Here is a 17,923-nt window from a genome sequence, read left to right as displayed (position 1 = left end):
ATCCGTCCTGGCACCGCGGTTCTTCGGGGATGCCTTTGCCGGCCACAGCGGGACGCACGGCTGCGGAAGAGCTGCTCACCCTTGGCCGTGGTCCCCAGGACAGGGCTGAGCCCCACCGCCATCGCGGTTGGGCCGGACCCCCCAGGGGTCCTGGCTGCGGAGGAGGCGAGCCGCTCCCGTCCCTCCTGCTCACCTCCCTCCGGGCACTCTGGTCTGTCAGCGCTGGCCGGTGAACGTGGCGATGCCGCCGGCGATGAGCGGGCGGCCGGGAGGCGGGTGGGATGCGGGCGGCACTGAGAGCATTGGGGGGCGGCAATGGGCCCCCCTCCCCACCCAGGAGCACGGGGTCAGGAGGGGCATCCCGCTGGTGGGGTCCCTCAGCGCCCCGCCGGGAAGGAAGGGGCCAGAGCCGGGACTTTGAAACTCCAAGCTTTATTCAGTTGCTTCGGCAGTGGCGTGCATCACACGGAGGGAGGCGAGGCCGCGGGGAGACAGCGGCGGCCGGGGGAAAGCTTGCTCCGCTCCCCGCACCCCGGCACGGGCCAGGGGCTCTAGTTGGTGGGGTGGTAGGCGCCGCGCTGGTGCCACTGCATGTCCCGGATGCGCCTGACTGACTGGATCTGGGGGTGCTGAGCGCCAAAATCTGAGCTGTCCTTGTAGTCCCCCTTTTCAAACAGGTACTGGTAGCCCCTGTAGCCGGGATACTGGTATCCCACCCACCTGCCAAGGCAAGCACGGGGGTCACACACCATCGCCCGGACCACAGCACAGCCGAGGCTGCTCAGCCGCACGATGCTCTGGCATGGCCCAGGTCCCGCCGGCCCCGGTACTCACGTGCCGCTCTGCACCCGCACGGATGAGACCTTCTCCTGGTAGCCGTGCGCATGGAAGCTGGGCACATCGTCGTCTATGATTTCGATCTTCTTGCCGGTGAAGCTGGGGTTTTCATACAGCACGATCTTGTGCTCCTGGCTGTCCTGCAGCGGGGAGAGCAGAAACAGGGCGTCAGCGGCCACCGGCACCTGGGGCTGGGGTGGGGGGGCAAAGCCCAGGGCTCTGGGGAAACCGAGGCGAGGGGCTGGCACCACATGCCGCCGCTCCCACCAATGCCGGGGTGCTCCGCATCCCTCCATCCAGCTCAGAGAGCCGGCACCCGCTGCAGGCACTGCCAGACTTACCAGCAGACGTCCTCTGCTCTGGGGTCACCTGCCACTGCCCCCGTCCCCGCACTCCCTCCGACCCCCCACCGGCTCCCCGGGCCCCGAGGGCTGGGGCGAGGGTGCGCAGGAGGGGGTGGCCCTCCGCCCGCGGGGCTGGGGGGGGCGGGGGAAGGCTGGGGAAGACTTCTGGCTGCAGACCTTGGTCTGGCGGGTGGGCAGTGGCTGTCTGGGTGCTCTCACCACTTTGATGGGTCTCAGGGACGTGATGCTGTCGCTTCTCCGGCTGTTGGTCCAGGAGTCCCAGCGGGGGTACTCCCCCTTCTCAAACACAAACTGCTCCCCTTTGCAGCTTGCCTGCTCGTAGCCCACCCAGCTGGAAGAGAGCAGGGGACGGGCTTCAGACGGGCAGCAGCACGGGGACCGGCACCCCGGGCACCCATGCCAGCGAACGCCCTCAGGCTGAGCCCCCGACCGTGCGCCCCGGCAGCGCGCAGGCCCCTCTGCTCCTTCTTGGAAAGTGGAAATGAGCACCGTGGTGCCCGGTGAGGTGCCGGCAGCGGTGCCAGCGTGGGAGCGGGCAGCCCTGCCTGTGGAGCAATGCCTCTGTCCCACGCACAGGCCTGGCACAGCCAGTCCCCCGTCTCTGCTGGCAACGGCACCGCAGGAGCACCGGCATTGCCAGCGTGGATGCTCAGATGTGGTGGCCACCCATCCTTGGTCCCTGGGGACCCGCAGAGGACGGGATCACCCACACGTCCCAGATGTGGCTGTGCTCCTGCCAGGGTGCTCCGCAGCTGCCCCGTTGTTCCTGGGTGCAGCACAGGCAGGGAACCCGCCCCGGAGCTTCCCCAGGCGCTTTTCAGGGGCTCCCCATTGCCCAGAGCCCCCAGCCTGGGGAGCACAGCCCCTCTCCGAGAGCGCACACGGGGGTCAGCAGGTCGATGGTGCCACCGGCAGCACCGCGCACCGCCGAGGGGGTGCCATCCCCGCCTGTCCCTGCTCCCAAAAAGAAGGAAACCAAACTAGGGGTAGCACCGCGGTCTGTGCCCATGCCCACACCCTCCAGCCTCCCTCCCGCCGAGCAGGGTTGGGGGACATCAGCCCACCCAGGGACGCTGTCACCCCCTGCTCACCCGCTGGCACCGGGCACCCGCCGGGACGAGGTGGGCAAGCAGCACAGCAGCGTCGGCCACGTGAAATCCAGGGTAAGGTGTGGGTGCTGGCAGTGGGGAGACCCCCTCCACGTCCCAGGCCCTGCCTCCCTCCTGCGCACACTGCGGACCCCCAGCCCCCCCCAGCACGTACGGTCCAGAATGCACGAGGATGGAGCCCACTTTGTCCACGCCGGCTTCCTTCAGGTTGGGGCAGGCACTGCTGAGCTCATGGCAGCGGCCCTGGAAGTTCTCCTGCTCAAAGATGGCAATCTGGAAGAAAGTGGAGACCTGAGCGGGGCACACCGCCCCTGGCACCGCGAGGGGGGGGCGCATACTGTCCCCGGCCACCAGCTCAGCATGGCCCCTCGTCTGCTGCAGCCCAGACCTCGTGCTGCCCCCCAAAACCTGTGCTTCAGTGGCTTTTAACGAGCCTGCGAGCATGAACCAACGTTTCCATCCCTCTGAGCATGCAGCTCTCGCTCCTGTATGTCCGCGAGTCCTTGCCAGCGCCAGCCCAGCGCCCTGGTGCTGCTCACAGAGGGATGCCAGCACTCACACCAGGCTTCGACCAGCTGAGCAGCCAGGCTCCGGCTCGAGCATCCCAGCGCCGGTGGGACACAGCGAGCAGGGTGCCCAGCACCCAGTGGGAGGCACCCGAGCCGCCCCGGGGGCCGAGCACCGCCAGCTCAGCACAGATTTCATGGGTCAGCGGGGCGGCGGGGGGCAGACCTGCTGTGTCTGCAGAGGTGGTGGGAGATTAGGAGCTGATCCCTTCCCAACCACTCCGCCTGCACCGGGGCCATGGGATGCCAGCAAAATCCCGTGTATCTGCTGCCCCGCTCCCCATCCCCTCGTCCCTCTGCAAACGGCTCGGCACCGCAGCCAGCCACACTTGGCACCCGCCGGGAGCTCTGCGGGGTGCTAGCGAGGGGCTACATCATGGCAGCTCAGCTGCTCCCCAGGGGTGTCCCGGGGGGATGATTTGGGCGCTCGGCGAGGCTGAGGGTGCCCTGGTCCTGCTGCAGAGCTGGCGAGTCACACACTGACCTTGGAGCTGGCTTGCTGCTGCTTGGAGGCTGGCATTTGGTGCTCAGAAGCCATCATAAGCTGGGTTGTCCACTGCCTTGGGAGTAAAATTCAGCAGGTTAAAAGCGGCCACCGACGACGCACCCAGGACCGTGCCTACGGCCGTGCCCACCGCCCCGCGTCTGTGCCCTCTGTCCGTACCCCACAGCCCACCCGGCGCTCGGCTGCTGGCTGCTCCCTGCTGCTGAGTTGCACGGAAAAGGGAGAGCGGTGCCGGAGCTGGGGCTCGCGGCAGGGCGGGCACAGACTGTGTTCACCGGGGCCAGTCCCCACTCAGGGCTGCTCAGCAGCTCGTGGGACAAACCTCCCCAGGATCAGGCCCAGGAGGAGCCCAGGTGACAGTCCCAGCACAGCATCACCCGTGATGGGACCTGCAAAGGGTCTCCAGCCCGGAGCAAGGGGATCCGCGAGCCCAGGACATTCCCGAGATGTTCCTGGCAGAGCCGGGACTGAGGTGGTTCCTGGCAAGTGACAGCCGAGGAGCCCCTGTCCCACGTGGGGGCCTGAACGGGGTGATGGGGAGAAGCATCGGGGCTCCCACCACCCACCCCGGCTGCGCGTGTGCATGTGTGCATGTATGCGTGTGCAGGGTCACCGGTGCTGAGCCCTCCCAGCTCCACCTGGCACAGCCGCCCCTACTAAGGACCCTCATTCTCAAGCCCAGCGGGACTCCCCGTGTCTGAGCAGTTCCAAACCAGGTGAAAATGGCTCATTCCCAATAAAACAGAAACCGAGCCCCAGCCAGGCGGCAATACTCCTGAGCTGGGCACCCGATTTGGGCTGCAGGGACAGGACCGTCCCCGCGGCTCACCCCCCGCCTGCCTGCATCCCACTGCCACCTCTGCCCGGCGCTGCGGGAGGGAGCGCTGGCGCCGGGGGTCAGGAGGAGGCGACGACAAAAAAGAGGACAATAAATTGAAAAGTCTTACCAGTTATACCAGTACCCGCTTGAGCCAGTGAAGGGCTGGGGCCGAGAGGTGGAATTTATACCGAGCTGCAGAAGAATGGTGCCAAAACTATTTACAAAATAGTTAAAGCATGATTCCAAGCGAGAATGCTGGATTAAAACCCAATGAAAACCAAGGTCAGCTGATTGGCCACAGCCTTTGTCTCCCCAAACACCAAGTCGGTGAGTTATTTCATTAGCTTTCACATTCGAGTCGCCTGCTTTGTTGGGTTTGCTGGCAAGGAGATTTGGAGTTTGCATGCATCAGCCGAACGCATGCCAAGACCCAGACCGGCCCTTGCAAACAAAGCGCCCGCCAGCCCTGCTTCAGGAGTTTTGGAGCCAGAGACTTTATCCCTCCAACAAACCGGCGAGCTGCCCTGCCGCTGGAACCAACAAAAACTGCTGAAGCTGGCTCTTCCCATGCGCGATAAAACGAGCCTGCAAATGACTGGTAAATGTCTGGCTTTGCCCGTCTGCAGCCCCGGCAAGGGAGCGCCCGCGCCCCGCAGCCAGTGCCGGTGCCGCCCCAGAGGGACCCTGCGAGGGTCCTGGGGCTGGGGGCACCACGGGACCCCCTTCCCGCTGCCATCTCCCGCGGCCGACCCGGGACTTCGGGGCAGGATCTGGTCCTGGTGGCACCACGCAGTGGGGCAGCACCCGGGCAGCGTCCTCAGCCTGAGCGCAGGGGCACCCGAGTGCCAAGTGTCGGGCTCCTCCTCCATCACCCCCACCCTTTTGAGGTCCCGGAGAAGAGTCCCAGCCCCGCGGGACAGCAGGAACAGCAACATCACACCTCCATCACACCAGCACAAAGCCGAGGCCCGCGGCGGGGGCTCACAGCCCGGGACGCGTCCCCATAGCTGGGCTGTGCCTGGCGCGGGCAGCACCCACCCAGGGGTGAGCTGAGGGTTAAGGGCAGCAGCAAAACCCCTTCGCTGGTGTTCTGCTGCCAGCTGACCTGGGGAGGCGCGTCAGGGCTGATTTCGGCTGCAGCAAAGTGAGTTTCCTGGTGGGGGGAGCAGGATGACAAGAGCTATCAGACTCCCTGGGTGCTGTGCAGCACCCACAGCCCCCTCTCACCCCCCGGAGGAGCGGGATCCCCCTCGTCACCCCAGCAAGTGTCACAGAGTGTTAACGTGGCACAAACCCGCTCTCTTCTGCAGACAACATTGCATGGAGGTCCCGCAGCAGACGTGCCGCCAGCCCCAGCGACGTGCTGCAGCCCCCCAACAGCACCTCTGGCCGTTCCCCAGCCCCAGCGCCCAGGACGGCCGCACACAGGGCCACCTCCGCCGGGGTATTGCCACCAGAGCCTGCCCTGGCAGTGACACGCAGAGGGGTCCGTCCCCACTGTCTGCAGCTGCCCCGGCCGTGGGCGATGGGGCCTCGTGGGGCTGTGGGGGCCACGGGCGACCATGCGGCTCTGCAAGAAATCACGCCACGCCACAGACAGGTTTTGGCAGGTCAGGTTTGTGAGCGAGTGCCTACAACGCTCCCAGCCCTGCCACCATCCTTCTCCATTCCCTGTGCCTCCGGCTGCAGCACCTCCCATCCAGCCACTGCCCTCCCCATCTTCCTGGGCTCATTCAGAGGGGTCCCTGGCCCAGGACCCCCGTGGACTAGCCCCAGGTCCCCGTGCAGGGCACGTGCATCCCTGCGGCTGCTGTCTGGCACATCCTGGCCCCTCGCACACCTCAGCCAGTGGCAGACACGGTGCTCAGCACGGCTCCCGCCGGGCCGCGATTCCCTCCCCTTGGCTCTGCCGGCCCCGTTTCAGCTCATCGCAGCCATGGGCAGTGGCGATGCCACAGGCAGCCGCAGCCGTCCGGGGTCCCGGCCGCCCCATGGGCTGTCCTGGAAGCAGCTTTTGCCGCTCAGGGCCACACAATCTCCTTTAATATCTGCAAACCCAGGCCAAAAGAGAAAAGCTCTGGAGCAGCCGTTCGGTGACAGGCACGAAGTCCTCTGGCAGCCTCGAGCCCATCTCCCGTCTCTGCCGCCAGCCCCGGGGGGTCCCCGAGCGCGGCCGCTGAGCCCCCACCGCAGGGCTCTGCCTGCGCTCTGCACCTCTACCTGCGCGGCGCAGGGTGCTCAGTGCGGGGATGCCCAGCTCCCTGCCAGCATCCTCGGGGCACGTGGCCCAGAGGGGCCCCTAACCCCCACCTTCGGCACCAGAACAGCTGCCACACGTCAGAGAGACCATCCCCAGGGAGCAACAACCCCGGGTGCTGGGGGAAAGCTTCCTCGGGGCCCGGTCGGGGGCCCTGCAGGGTGCTGAGGCCGGGCACAGCCCTGACCCCACGGGGCGAGTCCCCCGTTGGGGTGCACAAGGCCTGGCACCACCCGGGGACAGCCATTCTCCACATCCCCGCTGTTCCCGGGACCACCCCGACCCCACTGCCCCCGTGGCTGCCGTGTCCCCCAGGACCCCCAGCCACCACCGTGCCCTTTGGGCTGGACGCCCTCCTGCAGCGGAGCAGGCAGGGCTGAGGAAAGCGGGGAAGGAGCCAGGAGCAGAGCTCCCCCCAGCCCAGGGAGATGCTTTGAGAAGGGGCAGAGTCACGGGAAAAACCCTTGGCGAGTGCCCCGAGACCACCCCGCGGGGCTGGGCTGCCCCCGGCACAGGGCTCGCCTCCGCACCGCGGCACCGCCGGGGCTTATTTTTTAAAAGCTGCAGCCTTTATGCAACACTACAAATACTCGCTCTTTCTCCGCTTCTGCTCTGCACGGGAGATGCTGGGGGCACTGCCATGGCACCCATCCACGTCTCACCATCCCCAGACCCTGGCTCCACTCACTGCACCCCCCTGAAAGCACGACCCCAGCCCAGGACCAGGCAGGCCCCCGGCAGCCTCCAGCTCAGAGCTTTATTGAGGTTTTTGCACAAAAAAACACCAAGGTCATGGCATCAGCCGGCAGCATCACGTCAGCCCGCCCCCAGCACGGGCGGCAGCGGGGGCAGCGGGGGCCGGGGCGTCCCTCAGCTGTTCTCGAAGCAGCCCCGCTGGTGCCACTGCTGGTCCCGCACGCGGCGCACGGACTGGATGAGGGGCTGGTTGGCGTCCCACTCGTTCCAGTGGCGGTACTCGCCCTTCTCAAAGACGTGCTGGCGGCCCCGGTACCCGGGGTACTCATAGCCCACCCACCTGCAGGGGACAGAGGCAGCGCTCAGCAGTGCCCCGGGGGCAGCTCCAGCCCCCCGCCCAGGGGGCACGTCCCCCCCAGAGCGGGAGGGCAGCATCCCCGTACCCCTCCCCAGAGGCCATGGCAGTGCCGCTGCCCACCGCAGCCATGCGATGCTCTGCAGCGCTGCCCAGGGCCGCTGCTCCATCACCACAAGTGCCACTGCAACAAGGCTGCGGCTGCAGAGCCCGGGTGGGAAATGCCGTCGTGCCGGGAGGGGTTGGAGAGCCCAGGGCAGAGAAGGGGCCACGGCTCCACCACTCCTGCAGCGGTGCTCAGGAGAGCCCCGGGTTAGGGCAAGGAGCCGTCAACACAGCCCTAGTGACGCTGCCTCGGTCCCCCTCACTCCCTGTGGGCCAGGGAAAGGTGGCAGTGGGGAGGGAGCAAGGGACATGATGGGCCCAAGTAGCATCGTGGGGACAGCTGCCCCGTCCCTGCTGCAGCAGCTGTGCCAGGCGTCCCTGCCACCACCCCGGGGGGACCAACCACCATGCCATGAGATGGGACCTCCTCGGGGTGTCCCCACATGCCCCCAGGACCACCGTCCTTACGTTCCGTTCAGGGCCCTGACGCTGGCCACGCGGTCCTGGAAGCCATGGGCCCAGAGGCTGGGGACGTCATCGTCCACGATCTCCATCTTCCGCCCGGTGTAGCCCACGTTCTCAAAGAGGTGGATCTTGTGGTCGGGGCTGTCCTGGAGGGAAGCAGGGGTCAGGGCTGCCCTGCATGACCCCAGCCCCCCAAGACCCTCCCAGCCTGGTGCCCCCCATCGCTGCGGCCATGCTGCTTGTGCCCGGGGGCACAGACACCCCAACACAGCCACTACTCACGATATGGAGGGGGCGGATGGACATCAGGCTGTCACTGCTGTGGCTGTTGGACCAGGAGTCCCAGCGCGGGTAGTCCCCCTTCTCCAGCACAAACTGCTCCCCAGCAAAGGCTTGCCGCTCGAAGCCCAGCCACCTGCGGGACACAAGGGCTTGGGGACAGCACGGCCACCCGCGCACGGGGGGAGCGCCCCAGCACAAGGCAGGACTGCTCCCCACGAGCAGGATGCAGGGGATGCTCTCCCTGCCCCCCCCTGCCCCCCTGGGGCTTGTCTGTCCTCCACACTCCGGACTTACGGGCCAGACTCCACCTGGATGGAGCCCACCTTCTCCAGCTCTTTCTCGGTGATGCTGGGGAGCTCCTCCGTCAGCTCGCACTTCTTCCCCTGGAAATTCTCCAGCTCGTAGATCGTGATCTAAAGTGGGGAGAGACGCTGTTGGCTGCCGCAGCCACGCTGAGGGGGGAAGCACCCTACACCGGTGCGGGACCCCCCCTCTTGGCAAATGCAAGCAGCAGCAGAGCGAAGTGCTCCGGCCGTGTCCCCTCCATCCCTACTGCCCCATGGCGATGTCGCTCCTGTCCCGCGGCAGAGCTGGATCCTGCCACGTGTCTCTGCCTCGACAGATGGCTCCTGGGCTTCGCTCTGCAGCCAGGTATTGGCCAAAGATGTTTGCTTGGTAAAACGCAAGTTGATATTTCATCTGTGGCAGGCTGAAAACAAGTTGACCAGCTCAAACACAGCATTAAAAATGCAGAGAGTTTGTGCCGAGACCTCTGGGGCTGTGGGCTGCAGTCTCCTGCCCCCGGTCCGGTTATAGCCCATCCTTTCCTTCCCGCTGCTCCCTCCAGACCTGTTCGTTCCCCTGGCCTGGCCTGGAACGAGCTCATTTTTCAGCATTTTCATCTAAACCCTGCCAGGTGCACAGACCGCAACGTCTCCCCGGGACCTCCCGCTCTCGGCAGAGCTTCGGGGCTGAGCCGCAGGATGAGTTCAAGCCAGCGCCAGCAGCCGGAGGGCAGCGGGGAGCAGGGCCCAGGGTGCCCAGCACAGTTCGGGGACCAGGCGGGTCAGCACGGCAACCAGACACCCCCCGGCCCCTGCCCCAAAGGGGTCCCAGCTGAAACCCCTGAGCCCGGGACAAGGGCAGAGCCTCCTGCAGACACCACATGATGAGGGGTATCAAGGGACAGAGGTGACACCCGTGGTCCTCAGGAACTTCTTTCCACCCCAAAGCAATAAGCAGCCCAAGCTCCCGGCACCTCTTTGCCCCATTTGCAAGATCTGCTCCTACCTCCAGCCTTCCCTGGCCGGGAGCAGCTTTCCTCAGCTTCCCGAGCTGCGGGGAGGGCTGCAGCCATTGCAACACCCACAGCTGATTTACCTCTAACCAACCTACAGGCGTAAGAATTATACCCTAAAAAAACGCCCAGGGAGTTTTACTGCTCAAACCTACAGCCGATCCCCGCCGTGACGGGATACTTTATCTCCTGGATTAAAACGCTGCGCAGCTGCACGCCAGACCGGCAGGCAAACATACTTGGCAGCCACAAACGCAGCGAGCAGCGTCTCCTCCTGCCAGGCAGCAGCAAATCCCTCCAGACGAAGCCCCCCTCCCGGGCCCGCAGCCCCGCGCAGCTCAGCTCGGTGGGCGAGGAGCAGATTGATCAGAGCGGTGACACTAACGCGCTGCTGCATTAGGAGAGCCGGAGGCCGCTTGCTTCCCCAGTACAATCTACAGTGCTTTGACACCGGTACCAGCCTGGTGCATGCACGCTGCAATGCACGGTGACCCACAGCATCGCCCAAAGTCCGTCCGTAACCAGTTGCCCCCAGTATACCTTGTAATTGCCACCTCGCTCGCCAGCACCCTCCCCAGTCGCCATCTGCTCGGGGGGACTTTGCTGCTCAGTCATTGTGCCTGGAAAACCCAAATTGTAGGAGGTTAACACAGCATCGCTTTTATGTGAGGTATCAGCCTTTAAATTATAAAGTACTGAATAAAACACAAAAGATGAAGCTGGCATGGGAACAGGCAGCAAATGGTAATACAGTCCCCCCTGAATGCAGCAGCTGTAAATCCCCAGGGATGTCCAGGCTAGAAGGAAGCGCTCCGTTATCCATCCTCCTCTCCCTCCTGCACGTGGGCCCTGCATCCTCACCCAGGAATCACCGTGGGGCCGGAGAGCCCACAACCGAACCAAGCCATCTTCCAAGTGACACGGGATCCCTCTCTGACCCTGGGCAGCTGGCCCAGTTGCTCATCAAACTCGTATCTAAAAGCCTGTCCTTTGTTTCCAGCAGGAATTTGCCAGGTTTCAGCTTCCAGCAGCTGACATCTTTCCCTGCTAAGGTAAACCTGACAGCTCTCCCTTGCTCCCGCAGCCCAGCGTCCCGGGGAGCATCAGACCCCGGCAGCTGGAGCCGCTGCCGCCGCGTTGGCTGGTAGGAGGGCAGCCAGAGCCTCCTCTTGCTCTCCAGGAACGGCTCACAAAGTTCCTACTCGAATAGGAAGCCCCGGCCGAACACGCCTCCCCAGCTGCTCTCGCCACGCTAACGCAAGGAGTTGTTGAGAGGATAGCAGACAAATAAAAGAAACCGAGTTTAACTGGCGTCCTTAATCAAAACCCTGCAGCATCGCTTCTCGCCAAGCGTTAGCAAAACATTCGCTATAGCGAGACCTTGACTCTGACATGCTAATTCTTTTTTAAAGCCCCTTCCAGTCCAAGCAGTGCCACCGCTACCTCTCCCGGCGTGGTTCTGCTCTGCCGGCCGGCGCGGGCAGCCCTGCTATTTATGGGTTGTTTCTGAACAGAACAGCACATTATTTGGACGCTGATACAGCAGCTGCGTCTACTGAATTCCATCCATGAGATTTCATCTCAATAGCGCGGGCTCGCAGCGCGCTATGGAAACGTTATTCAGATTTCTCCCGGCTGTCCCTTAAAAATGTGCCACTCGATTTACAGAAGATTAACGTCGAAATTCACATCAGCACGTTCACGCTGCTTCTTGCCAGGTTCTCTGGAAAACTCTCCCATCAGCAGTTAACAGGAGGGTTTAGCCTAGAAACCAAGCCCCGCGCAAAGCAAAAAACCATGCAAAATATTTACAGCTTGTTTGGGCTCGAACGCAAGACGAGACGCGGGGCTGGTGTCAGCTCCCGGGGGCTCTGCTGGAAGCACGGCGGGGAGGTGGGAACGGCTGGTACCACAGGAGGAGAGCAGGACTGGCACTCCAGGTTCGGGTTCTCACCTCAGCTTTGACCCGTACCAGGAACGTTTTCTCCATCAAGCCCCTTCTCCTTCGTTGCACGCCACTTCATCTCCCTACCCTGCGTGTTTGCCGGGAGCAGGTGGGCACACACACTGCCCTGGGCTCGAGGAGACTACCGGGGTCTTCTGGGTGCCTCATACATGGGTTCATCCATCTTCACGGGCAAAGCGTGGTCTAACAGGGGGAAGCGCAGCCCTTCCACGCCAGCTGCCAAGCTGAGAGCATTTTACTTCGCTGGTAGTGGGTGCAATTCCCTCTTCTTCAGGCAACACTAAGCTACGTTCAACTGCATACATCTCCATTTACTACTGCTCTTACAGGGTTTTCTACTTGCTCTTAGTGTCTCGTCTTAAAACTAAGAACTACACATGTAACATTTACCAAACTTACCAAAAAGCTACTCCACTCGGCCAGGTTGGACAAACTTGAATGGGCAGATGGCCGGAAAACTGTCCCACCCGCGCCAGTCCCCACATGGAGCGCTCTGCTGCTGTTTGCTGTACCGTACCCCACGTTCGAGCCGTTTATGGCAAGGCTTTTCATCCCATCCCCTCACTGACCTACGGCCACGCTGGCGGCTTTCTGGGGGAGGGTCAGCCCCGGCACGGAGCAGGCGTGACGCACCAAGCCCGGTACAACAGAGACGATCCGCAGAGTGCCTGGCGTAGTGCTGCGCTCCGTCGCCAATGGACTCCTTTCCACCACTGCCCATTGCTGCAGTTTCTGACGAAGGACGAGACAAATCACCTCCAAAGGAGATTTGCCTTCGCCATCGGAGCCCACCCGCGGGATGCTGCACAGCTCCGACTGTCGAGGTGGGGCGGGATAAGGGTCTTAGCAATGGGAAGCTAACCACGAAGTGCAACCGGCAGCGCAGCGCAGCACAGCTCAATACGAGCTCATTTGTTGACATTATTCAAGTGACATTTGTACCTACAAAGAGCCCAGCACGGACAGTGTGGGCATAGCCCATTCTTATGGCAGTTCCTTTTCACATTTTCCTCTTTTCTTTGAATATGAAACCACTCGGCTGTAAAATATAAAATCACTTCTCGACAGAAGGACTCAAAGGAGAGCGTGGAATGGATTGATTTGTCTCTTTTACCAAACACAGCAGCATCTGTTTTCAACAGATTAGAAATAGAGAATTTTTCTTACCAGTCCCTTCCTTGCCAGCGTCCCCGTTCCACTTAGCTCGGTGGTGGCTGCAGTGCCAGTTCCCAAACTGCCGGAGCTTGCACATGGATAAGGCGATTGCAAAAACATGACAGAAGGGGCACTACATCTCACTGATTTGTCTTCCTAACAGAACTCAATTTCCTTTTGCTGTCAGCCTCTTAAATCCCTTTGAGAAATGCTTACAGTATAGTGTTAGAAAATAGATTTTTTTCTTACTATCTGGTAAAGCTGAACTGGAATTGTAATTGTACAGCACAATACACAACAGCCAAAATATCTTTATTACTTAGGAAACTATGTAGTACAAAATATTTTCTATAGCACAGTATATTTATTGTGACCCATATTTACATACTCTATAAGGCTATGTGGAATGATATAAAATCTTAATCTATACAACAGCTCCTTTAAAAACAGGCTTGATACTATCATGTTTAACACAGAAAGAGAAAAATCCATTAGCCATTAGACCTTGTCTCTCCTCCTCCTCCAAATCCCACCAGAAGAATCAAGAGTTATTTCAGATTATGTTTTCACAAGAATATTTTGAGCTAAGAGGATGGCCGCGGGAGGGGGAGAGGGGGACACGGGGCGCTGGGCGTGCCAGGAACCCGTTTCTAACCCCACCGCAGAAAGGGTGCCCACCATTCACCCTCTCCACTCGTACCAGCGCTCGCAGAACTAGGTTGGACAGAGGTTCCTGGACGCTGCAGTCCCAGGTGACAGGCTTCAGAGCACCGTATCCCCAAATCCACGTTAAAGCTCCACAGAGGCTGGTTTCTGCCCCAAAGGCCCTGTCCTCCCAGAAAGCCCACCTTTGTTCCTTTAATTCACATGAAGATCTAGGAAAAACAACAACTGAGAGCTCTTGTGAGTGCAGAGCTCAGGTCGATGAGAAAACAAACATTTGCTTTTCCTTCACAACACTCCTATTTGAGGACAGCGAGACCTCTGCCTCTGGTACTCACCCCGGAGGCAGTGGCTGGGAGACTTATCCAACATATCCTGCACACCTCGGGATGCGGGGTGGGCTGCAGGCCACATGGCTGCATCTACACCACGGGCTTGCACAAGTGTCCTTCAGGAAGGTGAAGACAGCGATCTCTGACCAGCAGCGTCTTCTTCATGCGAGCACAGTTATGGCGACAGCACTATGCTTTTACTGGAATAGTTTGTTTCATTCACGGGGGCTGGCTTGGCAGGAGCAGCAACAGTGCTGAAAACACGGCTCCAGGAGCTTCTGTACCTGGAGGCACCTTCCATGGAAGAGCCACACTGCATGGCAGCACGGTGAAACTCCCCATCCCCCCGCAAAACAAGCTACGCCAGGAGAAAGTGTGGTTTTACTGTTCGAAGTCAGACATCTGCAGTAAGTGACCAGCAAACCCCTTCCACCGCACCACGTGTGGAACACACAGCCAGCTCCCAAAATACCACATTCAACTGACTGTACAGTTTTTCACAAACCAGACGCAGCCTAGTCCACGCTGGCAATCCTGCTCTCCTCCGTGGACCACTCTGACTGCATTCGGGGTGTCACACACACGCAGAGCATATTTGGGCTGGGAGTGCAGGAGTTCTGGATACGCAGTTCCTCGGGCTGCAGAGGATCAAGTTAAGTGTCTGCCAAATGTGCTCTCGCTTCCTACACGCAGTAACACGAAGGGCAGCAATACTGTATAATCGGCAACAGATTTTTTTCATAGTAAGGAGAAGGCAGCGTAGAGACAGAAGGGCCTTTTACTGGGGTGCAGACTTTTAGAGCATTGTATTTAAACTATGTATATGATATTTGTCTTAGAACTGCCCTGATCCCCACTAAGCTATTTTGGTCCATCAGCTCTCCATTCAACACCTTGACATCAAACCACATCCTCAGTTTAATACCTAGGACAGGAGGCGTATTTCAGCGTGTTTGCACAAGTGCTAAAGGTTATAAACTAACTGATGCTGCTGTGCCAGATGAAATGGGCGATTTAACAGTTCGCATTTATAAATCCGACACACAGTGCATTTAGCAGTTTGCCAATAACTGTTTGCAAACAAGTAACCGGGTGAAGCAAACTTTTGTGCAAGCAAAAAGGCGGGGGGGTTAATTCCTATAGGAGCGCTTTAAAAGAAGGTTTCAGACTTCAAAGGCTGAAGAACAGAAACGTTGCCTCTTTCTCTGCAGGAAGTAAAACTGAAGCAGCAAGACTATGAACAGCTACTCACATTAAAGAACTCAAACTAAAGCTACACAGGCCTTAAAAAGGTGAATTTGCAAACAGAAAAATAAAAAAGGAAGGAATCAGCAACAGGGGATTCCAACAAAAAGAAACGAAGGGCTGTGGAAATCCCCAAACGACAAACTAAGACGGAGGGAGGATTTCTGGTGATAACGAGAGAAGTGCAATCAGAAAAAAAAGTATTTCTAAATTCCACAAACCACATACTTTCAGGTTTAAAGACATCACTCTACTGATGCAGCTTTTTAAGCGAGCAGAAAAAGCTGAGCAGCTGTAATGGAAGGGACGAGGGCACTGCACTCCACAGGGAGTGCCAGGATCTCCATCACGTTCGTTATTACTCAGACACTGTTAGGACAACAGTCGAGACCTGCTCTAAGGCAGGTTCCAGTAATGAATGAAAAAGCATACCTGAAGGAAGGGCTGAAGCCAAGAGTTCACTCCCATCTTGTACTAACAGCAAAAAAAAGTACGTGGCAACAAAAGTAAAAGCGTAAGAAATTCAACAAGCATTATTTGGAATTAAAATAGAATTATATAAAGTGTATTACAGTATGTTCTATCATTTAAGAAGTAACATATTTATGTATCTTTTATTACATAGCGATAACCTGAAGGAAGTAGATATTTAATCCATGTACAATATAAAGAAAAGATAGAGCAGAAAAAACACTTTCCCATTCAACAACATTCTAAAGATGCTTTTTAATTAGACATTTAAGCATTAAACATTTCTCAGTAGTAGGTTAAACTACTAAATACAGTAAGTTTCAGTGCATTGTCCAAGCAGATGTGGAAATGCATACACATTCAAAGGGCTTTGTGGAAACCTAGTATTAATCCCCTCAGTTTCCTCAAACACAGAGCAAACACTGCAGTTACAGAATTTCTGGCCTTCATTTATTAGACCAAGAACCAGTAAATCCTCCAACGATTGGTAATGCAACACTGTCGACCTGCTGAATTCGAAAATCAAGCCTGTGTAAATATTCTCGTAAGCAGGGGGAATTTACCTGATTTCTAGATACTGTTTAAAGTAAGCCCTGCTTCATCTGAGGAAGAAAAGCAATCACCATTCTCCTCTCACACCTGCAAACGCTGCTGCTCAGGGCTGACCGAAGTGTGCGTGTCGCACGTGGTATAAAACCAACCGATGGTACCCTTGAGTGCTGCCATAAAAACCAGTATCTCAAAAGATACATATGCAAAGCTTATCTTAGTCGCCTTTTCCACCATCATTTAAAGAAAAGGAAAGAAGAAAATATGTGTAACATTTTAAAATTAGCTAAGAGGAGCTCTTTAACAGTCTGGCCAACTGCATTCAAATGGAAGTCCATCTCCCACTGCCCAGGGTTAGAAGCCACACAGAATGAAACGCTCGGCAGAAATCTTGGGTGATCGTTTCTTAACTGGTAGCAGAAGGGGCTGTAAAACTGTAACAGTGGCAACAGCTCTGATGTGAAATAGGGCAAAGCAGCAAGTAAAGATGTTTTACGTAAGAGAAATTTATTCATTTCATCTCCATTAAGTACAGGGAGCTGCTACCGGAACTAAATCTGGGAGAGAGAGAGGCGCATATGGGACTTGTCTCCTGACATACTGCTGTTATTTCCTACGAGCAGACTGGGACTAAAAATCACCTCATCTGTGACTCCTCCTTGAGAAGAATTGGCACATGGTTTTGGCAGCTACAAGCTTGATAGACAGCAGACCAGGCATGCCACTCTGGCTAGCAGATGCACCATTGTGGTAACCCCACGTAAATCAAGCTTTCTGAAACACTGATCATAAAAACAAAAAAAACCAAAAAAACAAAAAAGGAAAATGAGTTCAAGTGCTGGTGCTTTATCTTTAATATCTAGAGAAGCCCATCAGCAGGACACGGGAAGTGCAACGCGAGGAGCAGCGTCTGCTCCCGCTCCAGCCCCCCCGCTGCCACGCTCTCGCTTCGTCCTTCTATGTTGCTGCTTTCTTAGTCGAGTCGAGAGGAATACTAACACAACAGAATAACCTCCCTCGTTGGGCTACATTTTTAATGGTTTGCTGAAAAGAGCACTTATTTGGGGAAAGAATAAAGTATGTCTTAAATGGACATCTTGGTTGATTTCAGAATCTGTATTCAAAGATATGAACGTATTTGAGATATTAGTGATATTCATAACACCCGTGTTATGCGTGAGATATCTATACCACTATTATAGCATCAGTCTTACCAAAAGAAGAAAAGTAAATCATCTGAGAAACTGAAGATCACATTTTTGTTATCCCACAAAATCAGCATAAAAATAAAAACTTAAACCTGCTATTTACAGATTAATGAATAAAAATATGAAGTGGGACTATCCAAACTGCTATTAAAGTGACATTCAACAATTAACTGGAACCCTGATATGAGTGTAACATCCTCCCTCTTCCCTTCCTTTTTTGTTATAAAAACACTATTTACATTTTTATTTTTTTTAAAGAGAACTGGTTGACATTATTGCTTGATCCTTTTTAGGAAAGACATTCCAATGAAGCAATTATTCCACATGCTGACAAAACACAGAATATACCATTTCAAGAGTGACAAAAGTTAACATTTTGTTCATCTAAAAATTATATTCATCTGCTAGGTCAGCAGATCACATGTAAATATAAGCCAATCAAAAATACATTTTACAAAAAATAATCAAGTTTCCTTTTTCAATATGGCAGTAAACATAATTTGTTCTTTCACTCTCACCTTCCACAAACTTCATTCTAAATAGGAGCTTACTATTTTTTCACAAAAAAGATAAATTTGATTAGAATTGTTTTTTTCATAAACAAACACAAAGCCCAGCCTTACATGTCTACCAACAGTCAGACTTCGGAGTTGCTGAACACCTAACGTAGAACTG

General features: G+C 57.3%; 2 protein-coding genes across 2 annotated transcripts; both read right to left on the bottom strand.

Annotated features, from left to right (window-relative positions):
* Positions 1-551: 551 nt before the first annotated feature.
* CRYBB2 (crystallin beta B2) lies at positions 552-3,415 on the bottom strand. The gene is made up of 5 exons (XM_059827625.1): positions 3,362-3,415; positions 2,466-2,584; positions 1,401-1,533; positions 835-977; positions 552-720 (listed from the first exon to the last, which is right to left on the bottom strand). Exons 1-5 carry the CDS (start codon positions 3,413-3,415, stop codon positions 552-554), a joined length of 618 nt encoding a protein of 205 aa, XP_059683608.1.
* Positions 3,416-7,329: 3,914 nt separating this feature from the next.
* On the bottom strand, positions 7,330-10,301 carry CRYBB3 (crystallin beta B3). The gene is made up of 5 exons (XM_059827627.1): positions 10,200-10,301; positions 8,657-8,775; positions 8,363-8,495; positions 8,084-8,226; positions 7,330-7,495 (listed from the first exon to the last, which is right to left on the bottom strand). The coding sequence occupies exons 1-5, from the start codon at positions 10,272-10,274 to the stop codon at positions 7,330-7,332; spliced, it is 636 nt and encodes a 211-aa protein (XP_059683610.1). The 5' UTR covers positions 10,275-10,301.
* Positions 10,302-17,923: the final 7,622 nt, after the last annotated feature.

This window comes from Gavia stellata, chromosome 21, assembly GCF_030936135.1.
Source record: "Gavia stellata isolate bGavSte3 chromosome 21, bGavSte3.hap2, whole genome shotgun sequence".
Taxonomy (NCBI): Eukaryota; Metazoa; Chordata; class Aves; order Gaviiformes; family Gaviidae; genus Gavia; species Gavia stellata.
The sequence above is the reverse complement of the archived record's forward strand: the minus strand, read 5'-3'. Positions and strand labels throughout refer to the sequence as shown.

Coding starts and splice junctions, on each gene's coding strand:
- CRYBB2 (XM_059827625.1), bottom strand. CDS start 3,415: ATGGCTTCTGAGCACCAAATGCCAGCCTCCAAGCAGCAGCAAGCCAGC. Junction 2,585..3,361: donor AGCAGCAAGCCAGCTCCAAG/GTCAGTGTGTGA, acceptor ACTTTCTTCCAG/ATTGCCATCTTTGAGCAGGA. Junction 978..1,400: donor CCCTGAGACCCATCAAAGTG/GTGAGAGCACCC, acceptor TCCCCGCTGCAG/GACAGCCAGGAGCACAAGAT.
- CRYBB3 (XM_059827627.1), bottom strand. CDS start 10,274: ATGACTGAGCAGCAAAGTCCCCCCGAGCAGATGGCGACTGGGGAGGGT. Junction 8,776..10,199: donor AGCGAGGTGGCAATTACAAG/GTATACTGGGGG, acceptor TCCCCACTTTAG/ATCACGATCTACGAGCTGGA. Junction 7,496..8,083: donor GTCAGGGCCCTGAACGGAAC/GTAAGGACGGTG, acceptor TGTCCCCTGCAG/GTGGGTGGGCTATGAGTACC.